A 22643-nucleotide genomic window follows, 5' to 3' on the forward strand; every position below is an offset into this window, starting at 1 on the left:
GTCCTCTTCGGTCCCACAATGCACTGCACCGGCCCCGCCGTCACTTCCGGGGCAGGCGCATCATCCCTGCACAGCTTCTGTGCATGCCCAGAAACTGTTTAGCAGGGAATGACGCGCCTGCACCGGAATTGACGAGTGGGACCGGTGCAGGCGCATTGAATCCTGGGAGCGATGACGTTCAGCTCACAGGAATCAATGCAAGCAGGAAGTGACGGCGCAGGCCCCGGACGCAGAGGGAGGAAGTGGAAGAAAGGTGAGTATATTTTCTTCAATATCAAGGTAAGTAAACAAAAGAAAAATCGTGACTATCCATTTCTTTTACAGGTGACACTGAGCAAGTGGATGGCCCAAAGTGGATTTTGAGGCCGGAACTTCACTTTAAAGGATGCTGAATCTTCCATAGGAAGAGTAACATTGTTTGCTAGTTGGGTCCCTGCTGCTTCCACCACTAGCATCGAATCCAGGGGCCCCAAATCAGCTGGAACTGTTTTGTTGTTTTTTCATATTTGCAAACCTCTGCTAAATAAAGCTGGCAACCCACCAGACTTAAAGAAATTACCTGCATGCTGGCCTTACTTTCCTGGAAAAGGTGATCCCTGTGAGCTAATCTCCCACAACAAATATATATATATATATATATATATATATATATATATATATATATATATATATATATATATATACACACACACATACATACACTTTTTTTTTTTCTTTAAATAAATGATCCTCTGAATGAATGAAGGAAGGAAAATCTACACCCCAAGGAACAACCTGGCTGGCTGGTAAAGAGAAAGGGGAAAATTAAGCAAATGGAGGGGAAGGAGGGATACAACAAAATGGAACAAACTCATTTGGAGAGGAGGGAAAATAAATGTAGATACCTGAAGAAAGATAGCAGGGGGGAGTCAAAGAATGCTGATCTTGCTGCTGCTGCCGCCATCAATGCCCATCACAAAAAAATCTCTTTATGCAAAAGAGTTATGGCAGACTGCATTCCTCATTAGGAAACTCTGCATACCCCAAAAGATCCGCAGAAGGGGTTCTCTGACTTTTTAGTGCTAAGAGCGGCCCGAGTACAGGGACTGCGCTTGGGAGAGGCTTAACCCAGCTGAAGCTGCCAGATGGTCAGCAAGTAATGATGAAAAAAAGGAGAATGCTGGGAGTAGGGGGCGTCTTTCTTTTAAACTATTCACTAGTCCTGAAGGCGGAGTAGAGGCGGAGCTCTATCACAGGTATGCTGCCATGGAAGCGCCAGGAAAATGAGTTTGTCAGATAGAAACATTACAGGCAGAGGTTCACTTTAAAACCTAAGCTCCCTTTTATCATATTCTCTGTTGTAAAAGGGACAGGCTCAATGGCAGCGGTAAACTATACATGAAACAGGGACATCCAGGAACAGTCTAAGCAGGTATGTCCTACATTTTTTTTTATATTTTTATTCCAAATTTTGCAAAATACAGGAGGAAATAAACAGAGCAATGGGAAGAGATCACTTGCATACAGAATCAGCTATTACATTCAAGTAAGTCACCAAAACTGGATGGATCAACAAAGCAACTGGGGGGGGGGAGAATAAAGAAAAAAAGAGGGGGATTTCCCCCACCCAGGTTCTCATCTCCCTGGTCCTACATTTTTAATAGGCAAGGTAGAAAACAAATGCACTTGATTTTCATTGCAGGTGGGTTTTTTATGGCAAGTCCTAAAACTAAATATGCCAGCTCCTTAATAAGTGGGTGCCACCCTAATGGGTTCCCAAAACAAAGAGGAGGCTCTGGTATCTTTTAGCATTCTGTCACTAGTCAGCCTTTTTACCCAGCAACAGGCTCCCGTGGCAGAAAGAGTAAAAGAGAGTCTGAGAGCAGCTGGGACTAAGTGAGGTCTGGCTAACTGGTAAGATGGGAATCTAGGAAATGCATTTTTATCCCACCCAAAGCTCTACAAAGGCTACAGGCTCCAGAACCCAGACTAAAGCTCTTTAAGATCTAAAAAAAAAAAAAAAAGATTATTTGCTCTGTAACAAACAAATCCTGGAGCCCCTCAACATGTGTAGGTGAGAATTCCATATACATCATCCACAACCCCGCCAGCCAGTGCCTCACACTGCCTATAGCATGCTATGCAGTCTTGCCTTTATACATACCATAGGTGATCTGGACTGTGCACATTGGGAACTCTGATGCGTTCAAGACACACATTTGCCAGGATCAACCTAACCCCACTGAATGCCAGAAATATTTAGCGCAGCTCAGGGTAACTTCAACCCCTATTGTATGCAGGAAAGAATGTTGGTTGTTTGTTGTCTGACATATCAGAAAACTAAAGTAAACATGTTTGAGTGAAATATAAAGGCTGCCACTATGGACTTCCTTCTAAAAATACTAGTTCCCTGGATGTTATGTGTTATGTTGACCCACTGGAAACAATATTTTGTAAGTCAGTTATCTGGAACAATTATGCAGATCAGGTAAGGTATGGAAAAGTCTGTATTGTAACCAAGTCAACAATGAAGCCAAATAGCTGCTGTCTGTCTCTTTTCTCCTATGTGCCACAACTATGAACACTTATTTAGCTAGGAAATTCAACCTCAAAAACTATAAGTGCATAACTTTAGGAGCATTTAATAAATGCCCCCACAAAAACACTGTTTTCATAAATGTCCTTCACTGTCTTTTTCTTTGCAGTGATTATATTGTTGCTCCCTTTGTTTTAGATGCAATTTAGGGACATATTAATTTATTGAACACACTTTGTGTAATGAATTAGCCACTCTAAAAATGAACACATCAATGTGCGTTTAAAAAGTTCTCCACTACTTCTAATTTCTGTAACAGTTCTGAGATTGAAATAAAGTTATGGCACAACAGAGAAAAGGGGCAGACAGTGTCACTGTTTGGTTATCACACAAATTTTACAACAGTTTTTTGGTTGCAACAAACAATTGATCAAACAAAATGCCCATCTGAAATGAGACAAAATTGTATTAATAAAATGTGCTCTGGAGGATGGCCATGGCAGCCAGGCATTCAGTATTTTCAGAAATTGCAGCCACTATTTTTATTTTTCTGGACATTTAAGATTTAGAAACATATTGTACAAGTCTGAGATCATTCATGGGGAAGATATGATTTTTTTTTTAGTTTTTATTTATTTTTATTTTTTTTTAAGTTGTTTTTTTATCTCCTTTTACTGTTTATATATAACTTTTTTTTTTTTTTACAAATAAACTTGTGTACAAGTTAGACCCATGACACAAGATTCCCAGAGAATATGGGCTTTTTAAATAGACTGCGCAACAGAAGCTGTTTACTTTCTGATTATCTGTGATTGAAACTTTATATAGACCTCTATGAGGGAAGGGGGGAATGGGAGAGGAGTTATTGCTCTCACTCATTCAGTATTAGTAAATGTTAACGGAACTTTGAGCTAATAAACTCTGTTATAGTGGAAGAGCTAAGGACAGCCTGTAAGCATCCAATAACATGCAATATTTAATATAACCAACTTAAAAAAAAAAAAAGAAAACACATTTCTAAACATAGAATTTTTCTTTTAACCCTGACAATAATGTAGAAAGAAAATATATATATAAAACCACTTTACATTTCCTTTAAAACTATAAAATATATACAATTAGGTTATGGTGTACACATTAAAAAATTGTATGAACAATCTATGAATTCTCAAATAATTATTCTGTTCTAATAAGATCAAGTTAAGGTATAAGGCCCCTTTCACAAAGGGGAGTCCGTCGGCGGACTCCGTTTTTCTCAGCGGGGGATCGATCCGCCGATCCCCCGCTGAGCAGGCGGATGGCAGCTTTGTCTCCGCACTATGTGCGGAGACAGAGCTGTCAGGTCCCCGCTATTCTCTATGGGGGAATCGGATGGGAATGGACCGTCTGTCTATTCTCATCTAACCCCATCCGATCCGCTGGACTGATAGAAAATAGGGTTTCCATCCGTCCAGATTTGACGGATCGGATGTCAGCTGACATGTCTCCACTGACTTCCGATGCCCCATAGAGATGTATGGGGCATCCGTTCAGATACGCCTGAAAAAAGAACAGGCGGATCAGAACGGTTCGCCTGTGTGAAAGGGGCCTTACTGCTATTTTTGCTTAAACAAATTAAACAAACATTTCATTTAAGGCACTACATATACTCATGGCTACCCAATCACATGTTTTTTTTTGTAACAGGATTTAGCAACATATTCTTCTCTTGAATTCCTATGCTGGTTACAGGATTTAGAAACATATTCTTCTCTTGAAGTCCTGTGCTGGTTATGGAACAGAACGGTATAACTGTTACAAAGGTGAACCTAACCTGGCACTATAAGGGAATATAACTAAAATGACAAGGCATTTTAAAATAGCCAGTGGTGATAGTTAATCCTAGCAAGTAAAAACTTAAGAGTTTTTATAATATTGTTGAACTCTACGTAGATATAAAATACAATAATGCAGTTCTGTCATTAATACATTGTTAAAAACAATTGTATTAATCGCCCAATCAGAAAACACCGCGGGGTACTTTGTGGATAGCATTGGAGCCGAGCTTGAGGCTCTCAGCTCATGACCTTAAAGAGTATGGTGATCACCGTCAGGGCCGCTGATAGGGGGGGACCACCAGCCCTCTTGTAGGGGGCCCGAGCACACAGGTGGGCCCACAAAGAGAGGGGGATTAATGATGGACAACAAATACAGAAATCTTCCTCCAGCACCTGAATCTGATCTGTCCCTCTCCCTGCCATCAGCATTTATCTGCTGAGAAAGAGACAGTCGCTCCTCACTAATCCCCCTCCCTGGGTGTGCCCCCCTCCCAGCCCTGGCTCTAATGTTATCTCTGCTCAGGAGTTTATTTGTAACTTTGTTTCTCTCTCTCTGTCTCTCTGATCACTGAGCTCCAACTGCCCAGCCTGTATATTTTTCTCATCTCATCTTCATTTTTATTTAACATAGTTTTTTTTTTTTTTTAGATTTAGCAGGAATTATGTGAGTTATGTTATATTTGTGTCTACTAATAGTGATTTTGTTGTAATTTTAGCTAAATATATCTTTAATATTTTCTTGGGGGGACCCTGCCAGGTAGTCTGTATGGGGCCCCGCGATTTCTAACAGCAGCCCTGATCACCGTAGTAGTGACAACTACTACAGTGATTTTCAGCTTCCACAGCGATCCCTCAGGTATGATATGTAAATAATAACATTGGTCAAAGTTCGACCAATAAAACTATGCAATAAAGATCATACCTAGACTTCAGCTTTAAACTGTGTCTATAGCAATAAGTATTCATCAGTTTTGGTTAGAGTACCAAATGGGTGTTATGGGCATCTGTGCTTCATTTTGGAAATTTCCCTCCCTTTGTGTTCCACAACACACAATGGGTGGTGACAGGAGATGTCTTCAAAGTTAGGATAAATCATCTCTTAAACAGTTGTCACTGGAACACAGCCCTACAAGACAATTTCCCCTCACCTCCTGTTTCAGTAGCAACTATTAGAAGTTTTAATTTCCCATCCAGGACAAACAGGGTGAATGCCTCTAATGGGGTCACAGGCAACTGTTTAGAGCAAATAAAGGTATGAACTCATATATATACTCTATCCAAAACATAATCATATAGTCCATAGCCCAGCATTTAGTTAACAAGTATGTATTAGGCCTCATGCAAAAAAACCTCGAAAAAGCAAAAACAAAGTCAGTACTGATGACAGGAAAAGTAGCTTTAAAAACACACTTTTACAAGCGTTTTGCACTTTTATTCACGTTAGCCTTATATATTTTTTTTAAGAACACTGCTCTCTTCTTTTTTCCACTCCCAAATCACATAACTGCAGCTTAAAAACGATTAATGCGGCTTAATGCTGTATACAGGGTTAACACACGTTTAGCCGCATCATGCATTTTTACAGCTGTAACACTGGTCTTCTTAACGCACTGGCCCTGGGTTTTTTCTGCAGCTTAAAAAATGCCTATGCCACTTATAGCTTCTAAAAGCCTATGTGTGCATGGACACATAGAATAACATGAAGAGGCTTTTTTAAGCTGTAGAAAAAAACACCTGATGCTCCTAAAAGCGTCAGAAAAACTCCCTGTGTGCATGAGGCCTTAAAGTATAACCAAAAAACATTTTTTTGTTTCACATAGAGTGAAAAGGGATTAGGACACCTGGCAGGTTTTTATTAGGGGTGCCTCAAGGCACCCCACACCTGGGGTGCCTTGAGGTTTCTTCAGGGGGGTGCTTTGGCAAAATGCCTAAAAATTACGCAAAACTTGTGTAAAAGCCGGTGTGTGGATGAAGCCTCCTCTTAGTTTTACAAAGCCACAGGTTTTCATTGTGAAACATTACAACCTTCTAGCTGCCGGCATCCTAATGACCAATGGCATGATCAGTTGGTAAGGAGGATGTCAGTTGCCTCCATAGCATCCATGTTTGACCCTCCCCTGGCCCTCTCCAGCATTGGGGTCGCATTAGCTAAACAATGGAGAAAAACTGAAGGAGAAGAGAAACAGTGGAATACTAGTCAGTATCAGTTTGCAAAAGTGTGTTTGCTTTGGAACAACATTGGGTGTACCAGCTGTGTGGCTGTTGCTGCATTATATAAAACTATTAGAACAGTTTTTACATTTTAGGATGGGGTACCTTGAGACAGTCTATCATTTTTTATAGGGTGCCTTGAGACTGTCCATAAATTTAAAGGGTGCCTTGCCTGAAAATATGTTAAGAAACACTGCATTAAAGTATTGGAACGAAAGATTTATGCCTAACCAAGCTCAGAGTGTTCTTCTGTGGTGATTACTTCACAAGCAAATGCTTATGAGGACAGGTTCAAGAACTTGTGCCTAAATACCTAGCTGTTAACAATGCTGCATCTATGTATGTAATATATTCCACTAAGGAGAAAATTGAGTACAGTAAATCCAAATAATACTTCTTATTACCTCATCAGATAATGTGATGTTTCTTAAAACTCCAACTTGCCAATCACTTCGAGGAAGAACATATATCACTTGGTCTTTCCTAACAAACAGAGCACAATATCAAATCTGCAAGTTATGTCATTTCACTCATGGTGTATTATACGTAAAAAAAATGCACAGTGTTAGTGTATTTAAAGCAGTAGTAAACCGAAGTTAAAGAAAAAAAAATTCCCCTGCAGGGTAATGTCATAATGTGCATCGCAGGTGGCTTCCCACTTCTCTTAGAAGGCTGGGACCATTGCAAAACTGCAGCAACATTTGGAGGAAGATGTTCCCTAAACTCCCATGTGACTAGTGAACCTGGAAGGGCCGTGTATTACATAAATTCCAGGTTCTGAGCTGTCATTCCCTTGTTACAGCACGAGCTGTGCTTGATTGGCGCTATATAAATCCTGTATAATAATAATAATTAGATGCAATGGAGAGCAGGGTAGCACTTGGAGGTTTAATAGACCCCCTGATGTCTCCATAAAGAGAATCTGTCACCTGCCATTGCTATCACATGGGGAGCTTGCTAGCTCCCGTGTGATAGCAATACAGTTCAATAAATAAAGAGTACAAAAAATTGTAACAAAATAAATTAGAAAAATTAAAAATAATAAAAGCCACCCTGTTGTTCCCCTACACAACCAGATGCAAATGCACTTTTAGGTTACGCACATGTATGTAAACATAAATTGTGCCACACATGTCAGGTATAACCATTAATGTCAAAAGTGAGAGCAATACCTCTTGGGTCAAAATTCACGACTAACTATAAACTGATAACCTGTAAAGGCTTTAAAGCATTGCCTATTGATAATTTATCAATTCCAGAGGCACATGCAATTTTAATTATTGACATGTTTTTTATTTATTTACTTAACACAATCTCGTTTTTATATTTTACCCCAAAAAATGTGTATTATATTGTGTTTGTTTGCACTAAAATTAGTTGTATTATGTTTTTTCCTAAAAATATGCGTGTGATTAACAGTTGGGCAAATATCAAGCGACATAAAAAGTTACAACTACCTAACAATTTAATTCTAGAGGGCCTCTTCTTTCAGAAAATGTATAGTTGTTTGCGGATTTAAAGTAATTTCTAGCAAACATAGATTTTATAGGCTTCACAGAAAGAAACACTTGCTCTCAGGTACAGTACAGTGAAGATAAGAGTGTGAGTTTTGTGGATAAGTTCTTCCTTGAGACTTTGGGTTAGTGTTCTATTGATGCGCTGATCATTGATCACTATTAGGCCAGCCATACATGGAGCAAATTTCTTTCCTGCAACCACGGGTTCACATTCCTCCTGCTGGGCACAAGACAGTGATTATTGCTAGTGGCTATAGACAATCTATAGCCACTAGCAATAATCACTGTCGTGTCCCAGAAGAAGACAGTGATTATTGCTAGCGGATAAAGCAGCTGCTAGCAATAATCAAAGATAAAAAAAACAATTGTACTTCTCATAGTGATATACACCCCTCACATTTTTGTAAATATTTTATTATATCTTCTCATGTGACAACACTGAAGAAATGACACTTTGCTACAATGTAAAGTAGTGAGAGTACAGCTTGTATAACAGTGTAATGTCCCCTCAAAATAACTCAACACACAGCCATGAATGTCTAAACCGCTGGCGACAAAAGTGAGTACACCCTTAAGTAAAAAATGTCCAAATTGGGACAAAAGTGTTAATATTTTGTGTGGCCACCATTATTTTCCAGCACTGCCCTAACCCTCTTGGGCATGGAGTTCACCAGAGCTTCACAGGTTGCCACTGGAGTCCTCTTCTACTCCTCCATGACGACATCACAGAGCTGGGGGATGTCAGAGACCTTGCGCTCCTCCACTTTCCATTTAAGGATGCCCCACAGATGCTCAATAGGGTTTAGGTCTGGAGACATGGTTGGCCAGTCCATCACCTTTACCCTCAGCTTCTTTAGCCAGGCAGTGGTCGTCTTGGAGGTGTGTTTGGGGTCGTTATCATGTTTGAATACTGCCCCTCCCGCCCCTCCCCTCCCTTCGGAGACTGGGCTGCAGGGCAGTATTCCAACATGATAACGACCCCAAACACACCTTCAAGACGACCTCTGCCTTGCTAAAGAAGCTGATGGTAAAGGTGATGGACTGGCCAACCATGTCACCAGACCTAAACCCTATTGAGCATCTGTGGGGCATCCTCAAACGGATGGTGGAGGAGGGCAAGGTCTTTAACATCCACCAGTTAAATGATGTCGTCATGGAGGAGTGGAAGAGGACTCCAGTGGCAACCTGTGAAGCTCTGGGGAACTCCATGCCCAAGAGGGTTAACGCTGTGCTGGAAAATAATAGTGGCCACACAAAATATTGACACTTTGGTTCTAATTTGGACATTTTCACTTAGGAGTGTACTCACTTTTGTTGCTAGCAGTTCAGACATTAATGGCTGTGTGTTGAGTTATTTTGAGGGGACAGCAATGTGTAATTTCTTCAGTGTTGTCACATAAAAATATATAATAAAATATTTACAAAAATGTTAGGGGTGTACTCACTTTTGTGAGATACTGTATGTAGACTGACAGGGTACCTTCATCCCATATATATTACAAATGCTAAGGTGACATGCGCCGGAATAAGCTAAGGGAGCAGGGAAAATGAAAAGGGAAGGGGGAGTATGGGGCAAGGGGCATTTTTATGGTACCGTAAAGATTGTATTAAACACATGCATAAAAACAAATGATTTATTTATTACAAAATTGATAAAAAAGACAGTTACAATCACAAATGCATTGTATGATCATTAACAATTGGTCAGTTCAAATACAGGCTCAATAGCAGTCCTGATGTGTTTACCCATGTCATAATTAACCACTTGCCGATCAGCCGCCGTACTTACAGCGGCAAGTTGGCTCTGTCCCGCAAAACGACATACCTGTACGTCGCTGAAGGTGTGACCATGCACCGATTTGCCACAGAGGGAGCTAATCAGCGGGTCCAGCGCCCGTGATGTCTGCCAGGCATCCGCGATCGCTCCACATGGAGACAGTGTAATGGAGACGATGTAAACACAGCAGACCGCTGTTCTGTAAGTAATGAACACAGGGATCCTGTGTTCCTCCTATTGAGGAACACAGATCTCTGTGTTCACCCAGCAAGCCCATCCTCCCACACAGTTAGAAAGCACCCCCTAGGGACACATTTAACCCTTTGATCGCCCCTGGTGTTAACCCCTTCCCTGCCAGTGTCATTAGTACAGTAACAGTGCATATTTTTAGCACTGATTACTGTAGTAATGTCACTGGTCCCCCCAAAAGTGTCAAAAATGGCAGTTAGGTGTCCGATCTGTCCGCCGCAATGTTGCAGTCCCACTAAAAATCGTTAATCGCCCCCATTACTAGTAAAAAAATATATAAAATAAATAAAAATGACATACATCTTTCCCCTAGTTTGTAGACGTGATAACAGTTGCACATACCAATCAATACACTTATTGAGATTTTGTTTACCAAAAATATGTATTTGATTTTTATCATTTAAACATTTTTTTGGATAGTTTTATAGCAGAAAAAATAAAATATTGTTTTTTTTTTATTTTTTTCAGAATTGTCGCTTTTTTTTTTGTTTATAGCGCAATTGTCAGTTAAAATAACCAGGGATGTATCGCAAAGAATGACCTGGTCATTAGGGGGTAAAACCTTACAGTCCAGAAGTGGTTAAACAACATATGCTCGGGCTGTAATCTCAATTGGGCATTGATCAACATGTTTTGTGGTCTTTTACCGCTTCTTCAGAAGTCTAAATATAAGAAAAGGCCAGAGATCCTAGGACACAAGATAGTCAAAAGTAAATAAACAAACAAATTGTTGTATACAATGTCTTTCCATTTATTACATGTCGTATGGTGATTGTGGATTATTACAGGACGCTCACCCTGGGAAATAATCCCACCAAGTAAGATCTTTAAGATGGGTGCCAACATAAACTATCCCCTGGGGACGAGTGCGGGAGCAAAAAAGAATCACCCTAATTAATATATATAAAACATTACTATGGTTTGGATCACAAACATGAAAAAAAATGCTCTCCCTGTCCCTTGTACATACCCTACTCCAGGGGCGTAACTACAGGGGTTGCAGGGGTTGCAATTGCAACTGGGCCACATGCTCCAGGGGGCCTGTGCGGCTCCCCTGTACACCTGGATAGGAAGGGCGGCGGGGGCAGCATGTAGAGAAATCACTGTCCTACTTTTTCCTTCTGTAGCTGCAGGAGGAAAATGGAGGAGATCGGTTCCTCTATATGGTGCCCCTGCCACTCCTCCTATCCAGTTTACTTGTGTTCTGCTGTTTCTGGGCCCCTGTGTGCTCCCCCGGTCCCCCCCTCCCCCCCACTGCGCTCCCTCCTCTCTCCTGCCGGCTGCTGCAGGGGATGTGTCACAATAGAGAACCAGGAAGGGGTCAGTAAATATGTAATTTACCAGCTCCTTCCTTTTCTGAATGGACAGAGTCATAGTCAGTGACATTGTAAAAAAATAAAATAAAATGATAAAAAATAATACAATTAAAATACCAAAAAAAAAAAAAACTACTGACACCAGTCGGTGAACTTCCAGGATCGCAAAGGTCACAATTGCAACCGGGCCCTGGCATTCCACCTCCATGGGGAGGCCTTAAGATGGCAGGAAGAGGGCCCATTGCAGAACTTGTGAAAGGGTCCCGCTGTGGGACCGTAATAAAGGGCCCCGCAACAAGAGTAAAGGGCCCCAGGATCAGTGGAAGGAGCCCCAGGCTTGAAGGGAAGGGGCGGCCAGGGGTCCAGGGGGGGCCCTTCATGGATTCTTGCACCGGGGCCCTGGAGGTTCTAGTTACGCCTCTGCCCTACTCAGATCCAGTTAAAGGTTCACCTAAATAGTAGCGTCAAAAGGAGTGAAGTTCAGCTGTCCAATCAAACACAGCTGTCTTGGAAATTGTTCCCTGAGATAATTAAAATCTAGATTGATATTATGAGAAACATGTATGTCTTATTTAATTTCATTTACAACAAACCATAATCTAGTTTGTGTATACAAAATAATATTCTTATAGGTAACAAAAGAAAGATTACTATATTATGTTTTATATGGGACAGCAAGGGCAAGGTTATTGATATGAGAAGCCAAAAAGGAAGGAGAAAAAAGTAAATGCCAAATCTAATCAAAACCTATCATAGCCTAGTACAGTGTTTCTCATCTCTGGTCCTCAGGGCACACTAACAGGCCAGATTTTAAGTATTACCTTGGGGAGATGCAGACTAGAATACTGCAATCAGTGAGCAGCATGATATCACCTGTGATGTATTTCATGTTTTTTGCAAACCTGGCCTGTTAGTGTGCCCTGAGGACCGGAGGTGAGAAACACTGGCCTAGTATGAGTAATAGGTAAATTTGTACATACCAAGAAAAATATACAGTTAGGCAGAGAAGCCTTTTGATGATTGAATATTGCTGATGGTGTTACTGTATTGAGTCATATGAGGTATCACCTCACTGTGAACATCTTTTACTGGGATATTGCTAGTGCCTAATGTTTCCCAAGTCAGGCAGTTCCTACAGAAAAAAAGTAAATAAGGGCTAAGTATAATGAGCATTATCCATATTAAAAGATGTATATAATAATGTGGCCGTTTAACTAAAGCCTGTGAAGTAGATGATAACCTCAATTAAGTTGTATTGTAATACATCAAGCACATATCTAAATGGGCTTTACATAGTGCTCCTCTCTTCTCATTACCTGAGTGTCATCAACTATTCATCCGGTGCCTGCCCACCAACAGACAGGTGTGTGCGGTGGCGGCGTTCTTTTTTTCACTCCAATCTGACATGTCATATCCGGCCAAAGGTTGGGTCTTGGGTTACGGTTGGGTCTTGGCTTTTGTCCAACCCAACTCATTGATGTCATGGAGACAATCCAAGATATTTACTAATTTGCTCAAAATTTAACTTTCAAATATATATTTGATGAGGAAAGAAAGCAAAAGAAACTTGAAAGGGATCTGTCAGAACAAATGAAACATTATACAATGACTGAATTTAGAGCTCTAAGGGATTTGACACTGCTCTATGATGAGGGAGCAATGGATGGGACATCTACCTCTCAGAATGAGCCATCACAACTACTGTCCTCAGACGAATTACCTTCAGGAACTCAGTTTAAACTCAAATCCCGTAACTTCCCAGATCTTACAGTGTGCCCGAATATTTGGGCATTTGTACAACAAATGGTTCATGATTTAAAAATAACAACTTGGCATCCTATCTCCACTAATTTACCTAAACAACAATATCAAGCCAAAAAGGAATTACAAAATAATACAGAAATAGTTATCAAACCTTCATCCAATGTCGTGACCTTTGAGAACGAATTCCGCTCACTTTGCGTGAATGCGTTTATTGAAGGATTGATCAATAAAGATGCGCTCGATTTTTTAAACACCAAACACCCTAGAGTTCCCACATTCTATACACTACCTAAGGTACACAAGAATCTAAGAAATCCACCAGGCAGGCCCATTGTTTTAAGTACTGGGTCCTTAACAGAAAACGCAAGTAAATATGTGGATTTTTCCTTTTGCCTCACGTCCTACGTCTACCCTACATACGAACACGATAGACCTTCTCAAACATATAGAGGGGATTCACGTCCCTCCGGGTGCCCTGCTCATTGCTGTGGATATAGAGGCATTGTACTCAGGCATCCTGCACAAGTAAGGTATCCGGATGGCGATATCCTTCCTAAATGAGAAAAAGCGATCGACCTGGCCTTTAATGAACTTTGTTGTACAAATATTAAGGTTCATTTTAACTAGAAACTATTTTACCTTTCTAGATCAACTTTTTTTTACAAACCCAGGGGGGGGGGCTATGGGTACTTGAAAATCTCTATCTAGGAGGATGGGAAAGGCAAGTTTTCTCTGATGATTTGATGGAAAAATGGTTACCACATATACTTTGCGGATACCAATTCACTGATGACCTATGTATGATATGGATTGGAACCTAAACCCAAGACCCAACTTTGCGGGTACCGATTCATTGATGACCTATTTATGATATGGATTGGCACCTAAACCCAAAACCCAACTTTGCGGGTACCGATTCATTGATGACCTATTTATGATATGGATTGGCACCTATGATGAATCATGAATCGGTACCCGCAAAGTTGGGGGTACCGAATAACTGAATCGGTAACCATGACATCAATGGGATGGGTTGGACAAAAGCCAAGACCCAACTTTGCGGTACCCCCAACTTTGGTTCATTGATGCCTTTCTTGCAGCCCTTAATACAAATAATCAGAATTTGAAATTTACAGATACTATCAGCAGAGAAAAACTGTCGTTCTTAGATCTGGAACTAAGTATTCAGCCTGATGGCTATTTAACTACTAATCTGTACAGAAAACCGAGTGCCGGTAATACTATTCTATGCGCAGCGAGTGCCCATCCCGCCCCCTTGGTTAGAAGTATTCCATATGCCCAATATCTAAGACTACGATGGAATTGCTCATCAGAAACAGATTTTAAGTTACAAGCTGATAATTTACAATCACGCCTAATAAATCAGGGTTATTCCCGTTCTATTATTAGAAAGGCTTTCAATAGAGCACAAAAACAATCAGGAACTTCTCTACTATATAAAACTACGATTAAAAAACAGATAGGCACAGTAAAGCTCATCACAAAGTTCTCAGCACAACAACAACTTCGTTCAACTCTTGCCAGACATTGGCAATTGCTGACGAAGGAGTATATGATTTCAAAATATATTAGAGTGGAAGTAGTATTTAGACGAGCAACTTCATTACGGGATCCCCTTACTACAAGTCATTACCAAGTTAACACAGTTTAGGCTTGGCCTCGAAAAGGTAACTTTAGATGTGGAAACTGTGCACGCTGCCCATGAGTGAAAGAAGGTACAGGCATCTGCCTACCGAATGGTGAGTGGCATAAGACTCGACAATATGCGGACTGTACCACTCAAGTCCGGCCAAAGGTACATCTTTTTATACGGATAATGCTCAGTATACTTAGCCCTTATTTACTGTTTGCTCTACGAACTGCCTGACTTGAGAAACATTAAGCACTAGCAATATCCCAGTGAAAGGTGTTCACAGTGAGGTGGTACCTCATTTGACATACTGGGCTATTATAGGTTTTGGTTAGATTTGGCATAAACTTTTTTCTCCTCCCTATTTGGCTTCTCATATTAATAACCTTGCCCTTGCTGTCCCATATAAAAGATAATATAGTCATTTCTCTCTTGTTAACCTGTAAGAATATTATGTAGTATACACAAACTAGATTATGGTTTGTTGTAAATCAAATTAAAAAAGACATACATTTTCTCATAATATCAATCTAGATTTTAATTATCTCAGTGAACAATTTCCAAGGCAGCCCTGTTTGATTGGACAGCTGAACTTCAGTCCTTTTGACACTACTATTTAGGAGACCCTTAACTGGATCTAAGTAGGGTGTGTACAAGGGACAGGGAGAGCATTGGCTATTATGTTTGTGATCCAAACTATAGTAATGTTTTATATACATTATTTAGGCTGATTCCTATTCGATCCCGCACTCATCCCCAGGGGATAGTTTATGTTGGCGCCCATCTTGAAGGTCATACTTGGTGGTACTATTTCCCAGTGTGAGCATCCTATAATATTCCACAGTCACCATACGACATGTAATAAATGGAAAGACATTGTATACATCAATTTGTTTGTTTATTTACTTTTGACTATCTTGTGTTCCTACAGGATCTCTGGTCTTTTCTCATATGACTCCTGAAGAAGCAGTTAAAGACCGCAAAACATGTTTAGCAAGGCCCAATTGCAGATTGTAGCCCGAACATATGTTGTTTAATTACAATATGGGTAAACACTTCAGTAGTGCTATTGAGCCTGTATTTGAATTGACCAATTGTTAATTATCATACAATGCATTTGTGATTGTAACTGTCTTTTTTATCAATTTTGTAATAAATAAATAATTTTTTTTTTATGTAGGTTTAATATAATCTTTATGGAACCATAAAAATTCCCCTTGCCCCATACTCCCCCTTCCCTTTTCATTTTCCCTGCTCTCTTAGCTTCTTCCGGCACATGTTGCCATAGCATTTGTAATCGAAGATAAAACCTGGCATGCTGGTTTTACCCAAGTATATTGATTGATCAGCTTAAAGCGGTTGTATATATAAAAAAAAAAAACCTGCAAGACAAAGGCATAATGAGCTAGTATGCATCGCATACTAGCTCATTATGAAATACTTACCTTAGAACGAAGCCCCGACACGGACCCCCGGACACCGCTGTGGGAGCTGACATGATCCCCCGGCGTCTCTTCCGGGTTCGGCGGCTCCGGCGTGAGCGGCTGCATGCAGTGATAATATCTTCTAAACCATGCCGGTTTAGGATATATTAATTGTACCTACAGGTAAGCCTTATTATAGGCTTACCTGTAGTTAAAAGTCGCAAAAAGCGGTATACTACCCCTTTAAATGTAAATTTAGCCTGCCCATACACAGTTCAAACCTCAGCCGGTTCCTGCTGAACCTGCTGAGATTTGAACCATATATGGCCTGCCATAGTGGATGCCAAAATGATAACATTTGTGGGACAAGCCATTTAAGAAAACAATTAGGATGCTGCCCCCTCCTCCCCCCCAAAAAAAAAAAAAAAAACATGCTGTTTATATACAATATCTCACAAGTCAGTACACCATTCACATTTTTGTAAATATTTTATTATATCTTTTCATGTAACAACACTGAAGAAATTATACTTTGCTACAATGTAAAGCAGTGAGTGTACAGCTTGTATAAAAGTGTAAATTTGCTGTCCCCTCAAAATAACTCAACACAGAAAAATAATGTGAAAAAAGAATTGTTGCTCTACATAAAGATGGCGTAGACTATACGAATATTGCCAAGACCCTGAAACTGAGCTGCAGCATGGTGGCCAAGACCATACAGCGGTTTAACAAGACAGGTTCCACTCAGAACAGGCCTCACCATGGTGTCCCAAAGAAGTTGTGCACATGCTCAGCGTCATATCCAGAGGTTGTCTTTGGGAAATAGACGTATGAGTGCTGCCAACATTGCTACAGAGGTTAAAGGGGTGGGGAGTCAGCCTGTCAGTGCTCAGACCATACGCCGCACACTGCATCAAGTTGGTTTGCATGGCTGTCCTTCCAGAAGCCTTCTAAAGATGATGCACAAGAAAGCAGTTTTCTGAAGACAAGCAAACTAAGGACATGGATTACTGGAACCATGCCCTGTGGTCTGATGAGACCAAGATAAACTTATTTGGTTCAGATGGTGTCAAGCATGTGTGGCGGCAACCAGGTGAGGAGTACAAAGACAAGTTTGTCTTTCCTACAGTTAAGCATGGTGGTGGGAGTATCATGGACTGGGGCTGTATACGTGCTGCCGGCAGTGGGGAGCTACAGTTCATTTAAGGAACCATGAATGCCAACATGTACTGTGACATAATTAAGCAGAGCATGATCCCTTCCCTTTGGAAACTGGGCCACAGGGCAGTATTCAAACATGATAACGACCCCACACACACCTACAAGACAACCACTGCCTTGCTAAAGAAGCTGAGGGTAAAGGTGATGGACTGGCCAAGCATGTCTCCAGACCTAAACCCTATTGAGCACCTGTGGGGCAGCCTCAAATGTAAGGTGGAGGAGCGCAAGGTCTCTAACATCCACCAGCTCCGTGATGTCATGGAGGGGCGGAAGAGGATTCCAATGGCAACCTGTGAAGCTCTGGTGAACTCCATGCCCAAGAGGGTTAAGGCAGTGCTGGAAAATAATGGTGGCCACACAAAATATTAACACTTTTGCTCCAATTTGGACATTTTTTACTTAGGGGTGTACTCACTTCTGTTACCAGTGGTTTAGACATGAATGGCTGTGTGTTGAGTTATTTTGAGGGGACAGAAAATTTACACTGTTATACAAGCTGTACACTCACTACTTTACATTGTAGCAAAATGTAATTTCTTCAGTGTTGTCACATGAAAAGATATAATAAAATATTTACAAAAATGTTAGGGGTGTACTCACTTTTGTGAGATACTGTATATAATAATATAAATAAAATAAATACATACACACCAATTTGCTAGTACAAACCAATACAGTACTGTCCATAGTAAAGACAGATGACATTTCATAGATTGGTGTGGATGGTTCCACTGGTTTTCTTTCCAGTGCTCTCTAGGTTAGACTCAGTTTGTTCTATAATAATTCATAATTCTATAATCAATTTGATCTAAAAAAATGATATTTACAGTTCAGTAGGAGAAGATGTTGTAGGATCCACTGGAATTCTGAAATATTAAAAAGATAAAATTAAAAACACCACTTTGTGACTGTTCTATAATTAAATAGAAAAAAATGTCACTGTCCAAGTCAAAGAAGGATATTCAAATGAAAAAAAATCTGAAGCCCTTATAAATGTACTGCTACTGCACCAACACACAATTGTTTAAATGAAATCAGTGCACTGGCATGCATATATACAGTACACTCACCAGAACTGCCATTGCTGCCATTAAACCTATGCTCTCAACCTCCCTTGCTGCCACTGCAGCCACGCACACTTGTCTACTAGCTGTCACTGCATTGATGCGCTCTTATCTATTCATCCCATTAAACAAGCAGGCAGACTTTTGCTAGTTTAAATTAAAGAAGACCTTCAGCAAGAGAAATACTAAGAATGCATTTGCTGACCTCCCTCTAAAAATGCAAGTTTTGGCTGTCGTTGAACTCATTACAGTAAGTTGCTGGCTTAAAATAAACACGCAGCTAAAAAAGTTGCACAAAAGTCAGAACTCCAACTCTGCATATATGCTTTGGGTCACTGAGTAGAAATTATTGAAGACTTTGGACCCATATGACAGCCAGTCATCTCATATTTTCAAAAGGAGACTCCTGCAATGGTAGCCTGCAAATTTGCTCAGCTGAGCTTTTCTTTATGCACTATACATTAAAGTCTTTTTTTTTTAAACTAATTTTAGTACAACCCCAGTTCCAAGAATGTTGGGACACTGTAAAATCTACACAAAAGCAGGTAGCAATGATTTGCAAATCTCATAAACCCATATTTTATTCATCATGAAAAATAGAAAACATATCAAATGTTTAAACTGAGAAAATGCTAAGAAAAAAAAAGGTCATTTTGAAATTGTTGGATGCAACACAGCTCAAAAAAGTCGGTACAGGACAACAAAAAGCTGACAGAGTAAGTATTACTAACAAGGAAGGGCGTGAAGAATATTTTGCAACTAGATATGTTATTTGGCAATAGGTCAGTTACATGACTGGGTATTAAAAGAGCATCTTAGAGAGTCAGAGTGTCTCAGAAATAAAGATGGGCAGAGGCTCACCAATCTGTGAAAAGCTGTATCTAAAAGCTGTCATACAATTTCAGAAAAATGGTCAAAGTGCAATTTTGGATGTCAATGATCTTCAGGCCCTTAGAGGGCACTGAATTAAAAACAGGCATAATTCGGTGATGGACATCACTGCATGGGCTCAGGAATTACTCAAAAAAACAAAAATGCAAGTCAAAGCTCTATCATGCAAAGAAGAAGCTATATCTAAACATGATCCAAAAAAATGGCGCTGTCTTCTCTGGTCCAAAGCTCATTTAAAATGGTCTCTTACAAACTGGAAAACTGTACTGTGGTCAGACAAATTAACATTTGACATTGTTTTTGCCAACTATGAGTGCTGTGTCCTCCAGACAAAAGTGGAGAGGGACCTTCTGGCTTGTTTTCAGCGCTTTGTTCAAAAGCCTCCATCTCTGATGGTATGGAGGTGCAGTAATGCGTATGGAATGAGCAGCTTGCATACCTGGAAAGGTACCATCAATGCTGCACTTATGCCCCCTATCCAGACATTGTATTTTTCAGGCCTTGTATATTTCAGCTGGACAATGCTAAATCGCATTCTGCATCTACAGCAAGGCTTCATAGTAGAAGAGTATGGGTGCTTAACTGTCCTGCCTGCAGTCCAGATCTTTCACCAACTGAAAATATTTGGCACATCTTGAAATAAAAAATATGACAAAGACCCGGGGCTGTTAAGCAGTTAGAATTCTTTATCAAGTAACTGGTCTCCTCAGTTACCAGATATTTAAAGAGTGTTGTTCAAATAAAATGGGATGCTACACTGTAGTAAACATGCCTCTGTCCCAACTTTTTTGAGACATGTTGCTGCCATTATTTATCATATTTTTTCTTAAAATTATAAATTTTCTCAGTTTAAACACCTGATATGTTTTGTTTTTTTCTATTTGTGAATAAAATATGGGCATATGGGATTTGCAAATCACTGCATTCTGTTTTTTGGGAGTTTTACAGTGTCCGAACTTTTTTGGAATTGGGGTTGTTTTTTTAATTAGCCGTTTAAATTAGAATATATTTTCATTAGTAGGATATTCCGCTGTGTTTGCATTAGCATTGTCATTACACTTCGGCATAATCTAGACTGTTTCTGTGTATTTACTTAAAAGTTTTGGACTTACTGTGGCAATAAATAAATAAATAAATAAACTTCATTTGAAAAGAATGCATGTTATTCATATACATCTACAACAGCTAACAGTACATTGTGCAATCTTATCTTTGCTCCCAAAGTATATGCAGGCCATTTTTTTTTCTTTTTGACATAGTAGAGATGGGTTATTTTTTTTTCTGCTGTCTGTGTCCTGCTGGGTAGATTTCCAGACATTTCCTGTCCTAGAGACACAACAGGAAATCTTAGACAGCTGTCACTGTCCCCACTAGATGATTTACATTCACGTTCCTTTGACAACTATACCCCCACTTTCTGTTTTGGAGACAATGGCCAACAGGACAAAAAGTTAAAGTAAAACTTCCCAGCGGGAACATAGACAGCAATAAAAACCTAACCTAATTCTTTCTTATAATTATATTATATTTATTCTGAAATCCTGTTTTGTGTAACTGTTTTGGTTTGACTGAGATGGGTGGCTCATAGGAGCTTTACCTCCAATTTATTACTATGTCTTTCCTATTCTATAAAATAAAAAAAATAAAAAAATGTTTTGCTGGTGCACTTTAATTAGGCATTGCCATGAATGTAGAAAAATTGCAATTTTTAGTCCCCGTCCCTTTAGTTTTACATACTAACAACAACATAGAAATGTTTTTGACTTCCTAATATACTATAGTATTGCCTTTGTATTATGTAGTAAAGAGGAGTGCGTAAAGTGAAATAACCCCTAGCAACCAGCTGACATCCATCTTTTACTGTTCTGACTGTTCTAAATTGGTGCATGTCAGATTGGTTACTGGTTAATGCGTCTCATTACTTTTTACACTTATATACGAGTCCCTAAAATCCACTTAAGAGATTATTAGTATTCTGGATTAACATTCTATGATCATTCAGTTATAATTTGGTGCTCTATGAGAAAAGAATAAAAAAAAACATTACCTTAAAGAAATCACCTGGTTCTCCACTAATAAAAGGCCAAATATAACTACCAATAAACAAGTCTTCATTTCCAGCAAGTTGGGTGTACCTTTACTATCTGCAGTCCAAATGTTAGAAGAGTCACCCACTTGCTACGGTCTGTAGGAGTGTTTGCACTTCAGTTAAATTTTAAAGAGTATGGTTCACATTGCAGCACTGAGAATTTGTTTTGGTAAATCCGTCACCCTTTCAGAATTCTTTGGTTTGTCTCCCAGTATTTTGTCACGCTAACCAAACATCACAGAACAAAGATACCAACTCTCAGGATTAGAAGTGCAAAGCCAGTTGTAGATACCTTTTAAACGTTGAATCTGCTTATATTTTGCTTTTCCTAGTTCCTCCTTTCTCCCCGTCATTAACCTGCTAATGACAATTTTAACTAAAAAGTTTCTGATTTCATTATACTGCCTATTTTAGACACAGCAATGTACTCATTTGGGGCTCTATTCACAAAGCAATATCACATGTGATATTTGGATCAAGTAACTCATTTGATCTAAACACCACATGTCATATTGAAAATGTCAGTTCATTATCGGTTTATAAGGTAATTACTGTAAAAATAAGAAATGCAAGGTAAATACTGCATAAACTGATCTAAAAGTCAATTCACTAACAAAAAAAAATGCTTTTTTTAATTAGGTTGTGGTCTAGCCACTTGCCATTTAATTAATGTGTACATTTATTTGTACATTGTTAGGGGGCCGGCGTTCTAACAACCAGTGACTAATCCTTGCACTGCTTATTGAGTTGTCAGCCTAGGATTCCCAGATGACAGGTGAATGTAAACAAAGGTACCTGTACAGTGAAAAAAAAGAAAAAAGCATGGGGTCCCCCCAAATTCCATACCAGACCCCTATCCGTGCATGCAACCTGGCAGAAAAGGGGGTGGACAAGCATGCGGCCCCACCCTTCCTGAACCATACCAGACCATGTGTCCTCAACACGAGGGGAGGTACCTTGCCAGGAAGACACCCCCTTAAAAGCACCTTAACCCCCATGCTGATAAGGACAAGGGCCTCTTCTCTACAAATCTGGCCTGGTTGTTGTATGGGTCTATGAGCAGAGGGCTTTATCAGAATCTGGGGGCCTCCTTTAACTATAAGGGGGTCCCCAAACCCTTAAATGACCTACCTCAGC

The 22643-nt window shown here is 39.9% G+C and overlaps 1 protein-coding gene across 1 annotated transcript in view; it reads right to left on the bottom strand.

Annotated features, from left to right (window-relative positions):
* Positions 1-21610, bottom strand: part of CPB2 (carboxypeptidase B2) — a 78336-nt gene extending 56726 nt beyond the window's left edge. The window contains exons 1-3 of the mRNA XM_082246895.1: positions 21465-21610; positions 18290-18328; positions 6948-7026 (exon numbers count right to left, since the gene is read on the bottom strand). Coding sequence (XP_082103021.1) covers positions 6948-7026; positions 18290-18328; positions 21465-21532 — 186 coding nt within the window. The 5' untranslated portion in view covers positions 21533-21610. The remainder of the gene's footprint in view (positions 1-6947; positions 7027-18289; positions 18329-21464) is intronic.
* Positions 21611-22643: the final 1033 nt, after the last annotated feature.

The sequence above is a fragment of the Pelophylax lessonae genome (genome assembly GCF_965119305.1).
Source record: "Pelophylax lessonae genome assembly, chromosome: 2".
Lineage (NCBI taxonomy): Eukaryota > Metazoa > Chordata > Amphibia > Anura > Ranidae > Pelophylax > Pelophylax lessonae.